The sequence below is a fragment of the Mytilus trossulus genome, chromosome 12 (genome assembly GCF_036588685.1).
Source record: "Mytilus trossulus isolate FHL-02 chromosome 12, PNRI_Mtr1.1.1.hap1, whole genome shotgun sequence".
In the NCBI taxonomy this organism is placed as follows: Eukaryota; Metazoa; Mollusca; class Bivalvia; order Mytilida; family Mytilidae; genus Mytilus; species Mytilus trossulus.
In genome coordinates, this window is record NC_086384.1 from 18,681,922 (window position 1) to 18,693,602 (window position 11,681).

At 32.5% G+C, this 11,681-nt stretch overlaps 1 protein-coding gene across 2 annotated transcripts; it reads right to left on the minus strand.

The window, feature by feature from the left end:
* Positions 1–1,470: 1,470 nt before the first annotated feature.
* On the minus strand, positions 1,471–9,643 carry LOC134692909 (uncharacterized). Of its 2 annotated transcripts, none has more exons than XM_063553544.1 (7): positions 9,333–9,643; positions 8,217–8,630; positions 7,558–7,682; positions 5,666–6,886; positions 4,641–5,109; positions 3,372–3,701; positions 1,471–2,111 (listed from the first exon to the last, which is right to left on the minus strand). In XM_063553544.1, coding segments are annotated over exons 1-7 (2,865 nt in total). In that variant the 5' UTR covers positions 9,637–9,643; the 3' UTR covers positions 1,471–2,109. The 2 variants fall into 2 exon arrangements, with proteins under 2 accessions (XP_063409614.1, XP_063409611.1); XM_063553541.1 differs by having other exon boundaries at positions 1,471–2,122.
* Between the last annotated feature and the right edge of the window lie 2,038 nt (positions 9,644–11,681).

An 11,681-nucleotide genomic window follows, 5' to 3' on the forward strand; every position in this document is an offset into this window, starting at 1 on the left:
ACGACCGCGAAAATAAAACGACCGCGAAAATATCAAGGAAAAACTCTTTTAATTACATTGACTTTTACAAATTGTGACTTGAATGAAAAGTTGCCTCATTGACACTCATATCACATTCTTTTATAGCTATGTTTATGAATAGAATATCTATACGACTACTGTATAACACTGATTTGGAAGACGACAAATATATAATTTAGATATAACTGTTTCTCTTAATAAAAAGCAATGTTAAAAAATATGTCTTTAACTCAAATCAGTTATTTCACTGAAGCGAACATTACGGATATTGTTATGTAAACAACACTAATTGAAATTATGTAAATTACACCTGTCAATCAGTATAAAGGTATCACCTCGTTGAATCTACTACCACGTTGATCTGATCAAAAGATCGATTAATTAGCATTAATCATGACAGCTATTTGTTTTCATTTATTCCTAATTAAGTGTACTTTTCTTTTATTTTTTATGTGTTTTACAAGCTTTGAAACATGCTAAACTTTTAATCTACTTAAAAATTAATGAACCGAAAACAAAAGATTTCTGATTGATGTTATCATTTGATTTTATTATATATGTAAAGCTGTTCACTTTCCAAATCATTTATGAAAATATTTATCTATTTATCACTGGGAAATCGCGAATTCAAAACGACGCGAATTGGGATCGTGTAAGTAAATCGCGAAATAAAGACGGCGCGAAAACTACCCGGTTTACAGTATTAAAAATATTAACGTAGATGCAACACAAAAACTCGTCACAAACTACCACATAGCAATATAAAGACTGAAAAACCCGCATTTTAGTATATACAGCTTACAGAAAACTACTTAATGAATGGTAAATAAGTTTTAGTCTAATGGATTAACATGACAGTTATTTTCTTTAACTTTTTGTTCCACTTTATAGATAATGTTTTCTGACTGTTTTTCAAAAACATTTTCTTATCCAATGCATAGATTTCCTAAGTTGTATTTGGTACAACTTTTTTAGAATTTTGGATCCTCAATGCTTTTCAATATGTTTGGCTTTATGATTATTTTGATATGCGCGTCACTGATGAGTCTGATGTAGACGTACTAATTCATAATCCTGGTACCTTTGATAACTATTAATCTCATCGCAATTTGAAATAGAGAATATCATAGGGACAATAACGGATTCTTTATACAATGACTTAAATCAAGACAGTAAAAATAACGTCGTTTGAGGACAATATTTTAGACAAAAGAGAAAGTTTAACTTTAAACAGTTGTATGGAAGCACACCATATGCACAAATTGTAAACATCAGTTGAAAAATGCATTGTCTCATTAGATCGACAACAAAACACAAAATAAACAACTAGTGCAAAATGCTCAAGATACATATCACCGATCTTAGACATGTTAGAAGAGTAATCACAGTTGTTGAACACAATATTAAAGTAATTTTTCAAAAATATTAGGGAATACGTATTTCAATTTACAGACGTCATAAAGAATCTCTTAAAAAAATATTGTACAAAGTCAAAATGTAAGTATTGTCAGGATGCAGGTCCGTAAGTGTAGTGTTGTCTTTTTGTTTTTTTGAACTACATTTTTGTTTTAAACTGGATAAAGGTTAAAGTATATATTACACAATGATTGGATATACTATTATACGGATGGGAGATAATAAAAATATAATATTTTTCGATGCAATCAAACCTAACTGATATGATTTCTAACGAGTTAGACACTAGTGTGTTTCTTGATGAGTTATAAATCTGGGATATACAATTAAAATTATATCATACATGATCATTTGACATCAATAGTTTGATTTTAAATTACATATAGTTCTTCTTCATTAATAACCCAATGCGGGAGTCTTCAGTATTTGCTAATTTTAATTTAGACTTTGAATATTCCCAAACATTCTACAGCGTTAATGAAATCTTGTTAATAATAATTTCAAACAATAAAAAATCACATATATACATGTTAGTAATACAAAATGTAAAAGCATTATACATTAGGCTGAAATTCAAAGTACAAATTCTGATTTGATCGTTCTTCGTTCTTTAAACCTTGATAAAGCGTGTGTATGTGACATCCGATTACATCCGCTGAATATGTTACCTTTCTCTACAATATTTCTAAAAAGTACATATACGAATAAAAAGGAAATATTTAAACGAAAAACTGTTCAAACTAACGAACAAGGCGGAAAAATGAAAATGTATGAAAAAATAGAAAAATAAACAGGTGTTAACAAGCGCTCAACCGTTGAAATCCGTACGACAAAGTTAAATCGAGTTACACGTTTCCTGTATCTATTACGCCTGTGCCTGTTTACAGATTTGATTGATAGGTCTAAAAAGCTATGTAACGGAAATCCACGCCGCATACGTTCTGCGTTTATTGCCACCAATAGAGTTAGATACTTCACCGGATAAAATCATCAATTACGCGCGCCCTTGTGACGTCATTTACTAGAAAGAGGGGCACCTGAATCTCTGCATTGTTAACGTGTTCATCAAGCGTCTTAGTGATCGTCATTGTGCAGTATAAAATTGAAATAATGTTTGTTCCGTAGGTAATTTATCATAGTTTCCTAATGACAACAATTCAGAATGTCAATTATAAGAATTCAATTGCCAAATAATTCGTGAAATATGACACCATATTTTCCCAACCACTAGCTTAACATGATAAAGGAAGTGACAATGATCCTAAAACGCACGAACAGTGTTCCATGACACCAAAGTTTTTGACGGATTTGCATCGAACTCGAAAGAATATTAATTTAATTTTGCGACGTGTCTGTATCTCAACTCAGGTATGCAATTTGTGTTGGTCTTAAATCTGAGGAATTTAAGAGTATCGTCTCATTAAAGGTTTAAAAACAAATGTCTACTGATCCAAATAATGACGATTTGCATTAATGCATCAACAGACGATCATCCAATCTGGATCCAGCTATGTGACAAATACAGATGTTTCTTTTGATATCTATGTATATCATGAAAAATTCCTTATTTAAGTTTCATTTTTATGTTTTGAGTTAATTGTCACGTGGACGTTATAATTGTGCTTTGGTTATTAAAAATGTCTAGTTCAAATGATGAATTCTTTCAATTAATAATAGCAATTCAATCTACTGTGTTGTTACTTTAGAATTTAAATTTAATAAAAAAAAAAGAGTCATAAGAAAATATTGTGTGACTGCCATTGAGACAAATATCCACCAGATAACAAATGATGTTAATGCGAGTACATGTAGGTCTTTGTACGGCTCTTGTTAATTATCAAAGCCCTTATTGTATCATGTGTATTGGGTACCATACAAGGCATTTAATTTGCATGTACATATCTATTTTTGTACGTTGATATCATGGTACTTACAATTATTCACATGTAAAAATGTCTTTGGCCATGTGATATTTTCGTCCATGCTTTCAGCGCTCTCCTCTGGATACCGTATTCTACAGGAATAGTGTCCTTCATCTTCCTTTGTTGCGCGAAGTATATTAAGTGATGGGTAATCGAATTGCGATCCTTTATATTTAGTTGATGTGGTCTCATCCACTGTCAGCTCTACTTCTTTAGAGTTTTTCTCCTTAACCCAATATACCGTCGAACCATCGGGCAACGGTACTACTTTTTCACATTCGAGTGTGCATCCGCCACCGATTTTCACTTCGAACGAAGGCTTCATTTTCAGTCTTGGAAATTCTATTTAAAAAAAAGTATTAACATGCAGATACAGGTTCCATGGAAATTTATGTTTGATGTTTTCATGATCATGAATTACATCAAAAGTTTTATTTCCTACATGTATTTAGTTTAAACATATTTATTTATAGTGGATTGGGAAACAAGTTTTGCAACTTATATTAATCCCTTTCCACTTTGCGGGTGCGAGTGCTGCCTTGTAGCGGCATTAGCCTTCTCTTTTTCGAAATCTACAAGGGTGTCTTTAACGTGCAAGAGATGTGGCTCTCTCTTAACACGGGTCAGCCATTTATCGTCCCTTTCCGACGGACTATCATCGTTTCCTCAAGACCATACTCGCAGATGGTGTCAAGGGAGAGCCGAAAATTGAGTTCTTGAAATTTTCATCCCAAACGGGAATCGAACCAGGAACCTTTGTGTTAGTAGTTCGATGCACTAACCACTACACATCGGCTCTCTAAATCAAATGTAGATCGATGCCACAACAACATATTGACTGAGAAAAAAATCAAATATTGGATTAAAGAGCAGTTTAAATCGGTATATTTTATCTAGAAAGGAGGAGCAATTGTCGAAAGATCAATAAAACCCTTCTTTCACTTGGAGTAAAATATAATTCCTTTGCGCACATCTGACGAGAAATTTTTTTGGAAAACATGTTTTCTCTCTCCGTATTTTGTATTCAATATCTTTTCTTTTTTTCATCATAAATGCAACTGTTTTGTTGTAAATAGAGGATAAGTTTACTTCGCAAAATATTTTTTTCAAATACAAACAAATACTCACTCACACAAACTCCCCGGCAGTTCCTGCACCGATCCGCATAAATTAAGTGATGGAGTAAAGGGAAAAGATCCCAAATGACACAATCACTGTACGGAGTTTGTTACTCACATTAAACACAAACTGATAACCGTTCCTCTATGAATTCTTACTTACCGTAAGTTATTTTCTTTTGATAAGTTTTCCAGTCTTGTAATTTTGTCTCTTTCTTTTTCACATTTTTCATTTGGTCTGTGTAGAGCTTTCCTTTCCCGTTATAGGTTTCTAAACGATGGAGGACTCTCTCTAAAATACCACATAGTTCATAGTATTTGTTGTCATCCAACGAGAACTTCTTTGAGTGAGCCATATCATTTCTGGACAACCTGATGCGTTCAATATCGTCACCAATCAGAATGTCGAAATTCTTAATATCAGACCACCTTCCTCCCCATCCATGGCTCGGAATATGCTTGTTTTGTTTTCGTAGCTGTGCATAGAGATAAGTTATATCACACTCGTCTCTTTGTTTAACGAGAAAGCCACCCCTATTGGCGATTGACAGGTCAAATAATGCATTGGTCAGAATTTCTAAAATGATGATGGCCATTCTTGTTGCATTTATTTGCTCACGGCTGAAGATTTTCTATAAACACAATTCACAATCATATTTACTTAGTTAAAACTACATTCATGTGTATAAAAGCAGATGGAAGATGACGAATGAAACTACACATTACATCTTTAACCAGTCTCATCCTTAACGAGAGAAGAAAAGCGCAGTGAAAACTAAATATTCATTATATTTTTTTTAAGAACGAATATTTACAGTCAAATTATTTTTTTTTTAATGTTATTCAATATGAGTAAAGTCATAAAGGATTATAGAAAACAAAGACGACAGCCGCTAAACAACAAGCAAAAGATCTTCATTACAGACAACTTTCATTGCTAGATATGATTGCAACAAACAATAATTTACTTTGTAATTTATATCAATTATACACTTACATTGATTATTAAAAAAATGTGTTTCAAATTAAAAACAAAATAGAATTATACACTTACACAAGATCAATTAAATGTAGTGCTTAATATGATGTGATACAAACATAGATAGGCAGTGATCTTTTTGTTTTAATTTGTGATTGAATAGAAATAACTTTAATATGTCATGTCAATGAAATACTAAGTATCTTTACCTGCTCAATTTCTCCTAACCAATCAAAGAAGATTTCCTCTGAACTGTGGGTATTTCCATGTTCTTCACAAAAATATTCTTTCTGTGGTTTTATGACCTTCAGTTCAACCATTCCATCAAGGCATTCGTAGTCTGTAAATTTGCATTTAAGTTTTAGTTCAAACGATAAACTAGGCAGAGCTCGAACCTCCTTCATCTCTTCTATGATTCCTATCAACTTTGCCTTGACATCGTGATACGAGCGCCTCTCTGGTTCTCCCCATTTCCATATTTGCATCTGCAAAACATTCCGATAATTAGCAATGAGGATCTTTTCGCAACCAGTAGCATCTAAATTGTAAATTGCAAAATCTCTAAAGAAAGCAGGATGTCTTCCATCAGTTGTCTGTGGACCTTTAGCAACGGTGTAATATCGAGTACAGGCTACTAGTATTTGAGTGGCAAATGCGGGTGGAAGAAAAACAAATTCAACACAAAGGCATGATGACTTTGAATTGCAGGAATAAAATATGTTGTTGATGTTGCTCAGTGAAGTGCTTTTGATCATACATGGCACATAGTAGTCTATTTCTTCATTAATTTCACATGTGTCTGACATTGTTCTTGGCCGAACAATAATGTTAAATTTTTCCATGATTTTCAGTAAGTGTATTCTGTATTTCTTTATGTTAACCTCCTGTTGAAGGAAAATTTCATTTAAAAGTTTCTCGCTCAGACGTCCATGCTGTCTTAGCTCTTCCCACTCTGTTTGGTGTACCAAATTTATCTGGAATTGATTGGCTGTTATAATGCATCCAAATGCACTTGCCAACCATTGTGGATCTAAGACGACGTATTTGGGTAGGTCCGAAAAGTAAACATATGTTCCGATACCATTATGATACGTGAGAAACTGCTCTAATTCTTCTTCGTCTGTGATAGGTTGTATAATGTGTTTTGCAATTTCTGCAATGTCTGGTTTAGCAACTACAGGTTTTCCGTATAAATTTTCACCAGCAAGGGCTTTTTCAAGTTGGATCCATCTAGCGGGAGTTGTTATATTCCACTGATTTCGGCTTTTTGCAATTTCAACTATGTCTCTTCGTAAAATATCGAATTCATCATCCGTATCATCTGTATTAGATATCACATACATTTTTCGTATATTTCTTCGTATCTGGGAATTCCTTACTATCTCATGTACTTGGCGCTGAAATTTTGTCTTGCAGTCAATGTTGTTTCCCTACAAAACAGGTAAAACTGGTTGGACCCAAACTAAAACACATACATACACAACTTCGAAGTATAGTATTTAACAGACTTGATGATTTAAGGATGTACTTAGGTGAGGATTTGGAATAAGTGTGAAATGTTCGGAATCCTTGGTGTTTTTCAATACAATGCAAAGTAAAATATTTTGCCCCATGACACCTATTTATTTTTTAACCTGAGAATTAATAGTTCATAAAAGGTCATTTGACAAAATTTAAGCAGATTCTAAATTTTCTTTCTTTTGATTTGAGACCCAAATAATACCAATGCAAGTATAAGGTAAAAGTCCGAGTCAGCCTTTTAACGTCATATTTTATAAATTAAAGTACCGATGATTTTCTAGTGGACAATAAATTAAAAAAAATAAAATCACAAAAATACTGATCTCCGAGAAAAGTTCAAAACGGAAAAACCCTAATCAAATTACATTATAAATATTATCATAATAATACAACAATGTCAAAGTCAACATACATGCATAAATATGTAGCAGCAAAACAAATTTAACCAAAAAAGATTCTATGGGGTTTAATATATTGATATAATATCGCAAGCAAATTATTCGTATTGTATTACAAGTGTTTGCCTCTATTATATTCAAAGATGTTTATTTTTTATGATAGAAAGTTTTATCCTACTCACTGTAAACTGATCTTTGTGTGTTCCTACAATAATAACGGGTGGTTCCTGATATTCATTGTGGTATTCCACGTCGACGGGTAACTTGCAATGGCAATGAATGGTTTCAAGCCAAAATGCCAGACCGTCTGCAAAATATTTTTCTAGGTATAAAGTTTTATAGAGCGAATATCATATATTTGTTTATATATACATAATATCAACATTCAAACAGTCGATTACAATCTGTTTTTCATAATTACTAGAAATTCACAATATTTTATTCTCTCTTTCATCAATGGTGTCATTTGAGTGAATACACAGTTATGCAAACGACACTCAATTATCAAATACATATGATAATTATTCTTAAATGAATATTGATTCAATTAAACAACAAATACACGTAGAAATTTGGTACTGCATAACACTGTGACAATGTTAACCGAAATCACATTAGAAATGGGGAGTAAATAGATGGACACAATCATTTCTTTAAAAAAAAATGATGACGCTTTGGCACGTACTGCTGCCATGGTTGTCAATTTTTGGATATATTTATTGGATTTTTGTAATAAAAAAACATGACTCTGGATTGATTTTCCCTGGAAGATACACATGTCATGTGGAAAAACTATGTATCATCTTGTTACACTGTATTCTGCTTGTATACATAAACTTACATTCTAGGTCGTCATTTTTAATAGTGTCCATCACATTTGTTACAACCACATATATCGATTCCTGGCCAAAAAAGGTTTGATGTGTATTGAAGTGTTCTCGGTCCCCTGCAAAATCCCATATTGCGATTGGTGCAGTATCTTCAACGTCAATATCAGCATACACGATGTCATAAAGATCGTAAAAATCTGGTACTGGAACTTCTTGTGCTTGATAAAATGTTGTCGGATTCACATCTGCTTCCTCAAGGTTGCACGCATTAAATTCGTTGTCAGCCTTTTCTGACTCACTCTCGTCTGGTCTTTCCGACGAAACGTAACCTTTTGACACGTTTGAATCGTGCGCAAGATTATCTTTACTTTTCGCAATACAGCATTTCAAAAGCCTTGAATATATTTCATTTTCATACGTACGATCTGTAAACGATTCAATATGAAAAATTACCCATGAGTCTCAAAGCATAAATTAATGTCATGTCTAATAAACAAAAGACGTAATGGGGTATCTAGAAAAAGCATGTTGTCTATAAAAAATCAAATCCCTAGGTTATAACGTTCTCAATTAACATTGACATTGTGTTTGAATCAGTATTATAATAGGGTTTTGGTTTTTAGTACAATCCTAGGTTGTTACACTGAAAATAAACTATCCAATATCTGTTTGAAACTGCATAGTTGGGTTCTAGCTTTAAAAGTCCACTGATTATTCTATAAATATTGCTAACCCTGTCAACACATTTGGACTCGCTCCTATAAAATTTAGGGTATTGCTTCATTTCTTTGGTTTTGTAAACACTGTGCATACAAACGATTGAAACTGACCGTACGTTATAAAACTTTGAAACAGATTAATTGCTACGGATATGCGGTGTAATTATGAAAATCATCATTATGTTAATGCAAATTTGACTGAAAATCTACATTAAGAAGTTTTGTAAAAACGATACATTTTCAAACGTAGTTGTTCAAACATACTCATCATAAGATGGAACCACGTAATGTTTTGAAAATTTTTTTCTTTTTTTTTTATCATAGATTTAGAAGTTGAAGAACGACAGCCGTGTTTTAGTGTTTAACAGATATATATGCAATATCGGGGTAGTGAAATATGTTTCTTACCATCATGGAAAATCCAGTCCCCTTCATCTACTTTGCCTCTGCACTTCAGTGTATGTATTTCTATTCCATTTGTTTTCAGCACATTTTCAACTGATTCCTTTAAAAGTCGTTTTGTAAGGCTTGTCTTTCCTGTATTTTTTCGTCCAACAATAACAAGGCGAATCACATTGCTTCTTTCCTTACCGTCTTTTAAACATCTAAGATATGTACTAACCGACTCGTGATCAAGGCGAGTAAGTACCTCCGGAATTACCTGTTGGGAGTTGCGTTGTTGCGTGCCAGTCTTTTGTAGCTTATTCCACATTGAGCTATAATAGTTTTCATCTAAAACAGATAAAAAAACAGGGTCTTATGATCTTTGAATGTAAAACAGACTACAGCGACAGACTATATAGACATACAAACACAAAATTATTACGATGAACTTGGTCCTGTGTAAGGGCGGGGAAAATAATACACTTGATTAATTGGTGTGTATCTTTCAGAAGACCATGTGTAACTTTGAATTACAGAGGTGACCAATATTAACCTATTGTGTTACATTTCAAGACTTGTTATTTTGAAGACATTTGGTCTATACCATTAACTTAAAATAAAAGGCCATAACATGCGTAAAAATTACACATCAATTAATCAATCGTCAAAAAAGATAAAAATTCTGAAATCCAAGTTTAAAAAATGTTTGAGTAATATTTAAGTTTTAGAAATAATTTTCTGGATATGACTAAAGGGAAATACAGAGAGACAGCTACAAAGTGTTTATTTATTTAAGAACATTCTCTTTTGTCTGCTTGTTCAACATGCAAACGGCCAAGGTTAATTTAGACGATCATCTCGATAGCATCCATTATTCCCGATAATAAGTACGTATTTACCAGTGTTATCGTAGGCATCATCTGTGTATTCCTGATAATCTTCCTTCATGTTTGCTCCTTCATCTATAACGGAATAAGACATGTTAGATCTCACACGTCACGAGTACTGTCAAACAAATATTTTAAATATGTTTTCGAAAGGAAAGAACAATCACTTGCACGGCCATATAATTTTATTTTTGATAAGTCATGTGATCTTAACTTGAAATGACAGAATCAATCACTTTTATTTAAAACATAAGCACTAAAACAATAAAAGTATAGTATTAAATTAAGTCGACATTATATTTTAAAGTATTCAAAGAGCACAATATTATTACAACATTACGAAAATCCTGAAATATAAAAAAAAAGGAGACATAAGCTGTTACTTAGATATGAGTCAGTTGTGAGTAACGCGCCTGCATAATGCGATAACAACATAATCATAGAGTGCTCGCATTCACTGCCAATCCATTTAGTTAATAATATAAAGGCGAGTGTTTTTCATATGCTTGTGAGCGCTCAACCGTCACTCTTAACAAGAAAAGTAATGACTGTTCAATATATTAACCAACTTTGAAAATAGTTGGATATGGTATGTAAATAAACTCATCACAGATAACAGGATTAAAATTTGCATTAACGCCAAACGCGCGTTTCGTCTTATATAGCCAGCCAAATTCTAGATATAACATAAGCAAATGCCAATTCAAATGAAGTAAAACTGTTTTCATCCAACAGATTTTAATAATAATAGCTACAACGGAATAAGAGGACACACGTCACGAGCAGTGTCATAAACCTAATTTTAAGAAACTTAAAAATGTATAATTGGAAAGACTTTGACCAACACTCATCTTTTCGCATGATCAGGGCTTTTTATCTTTTGTTAATGTTATAGACACAATGGCTTCAAAATAACACATCTTGACATGTCACATAATATCTAAAGCTTAGTCATGACTTTCATTCAAAGTGTACACACTAATTAATCAATTCTCAAGAAAAAAGAACAAATTCTAAAGTCTAAGTTTCAAATATGTTTTTAAAAAGTTTGAGTAAAATTTAAGTTTCAGAAATCATTTTCTGGATAGGACTAAAGGAATAAAAAGGGAGACAGCTACATAGTGTTTAATAATTGAAGAACATTCTCTTTTCTATAATTGTTCAACATGCAAACGGCCTAAGTTAATTTAGTTGAGAGATAAAATCCATTATTCCAGATTATAGACACGTATTTACCAGTGTTATCGTAGGCATCATCTGTGTATTCCTGATAATCTTCCTTCATGTTTGCTCCTTCATCTATAACGGAATAAGACATGTTAGATCTCACATGTACGTCACGAGTACTGTCAAACAAATATTTTAAATATGTTTTCGAAAGGAAAGAACAATCAAATTTCACTTGCACGGCCATATAATTTTATTTTTGATAAGTCATGTGATCTTAACTTGAAATGACAGCATCAATCACTTTTATTTAAAACAT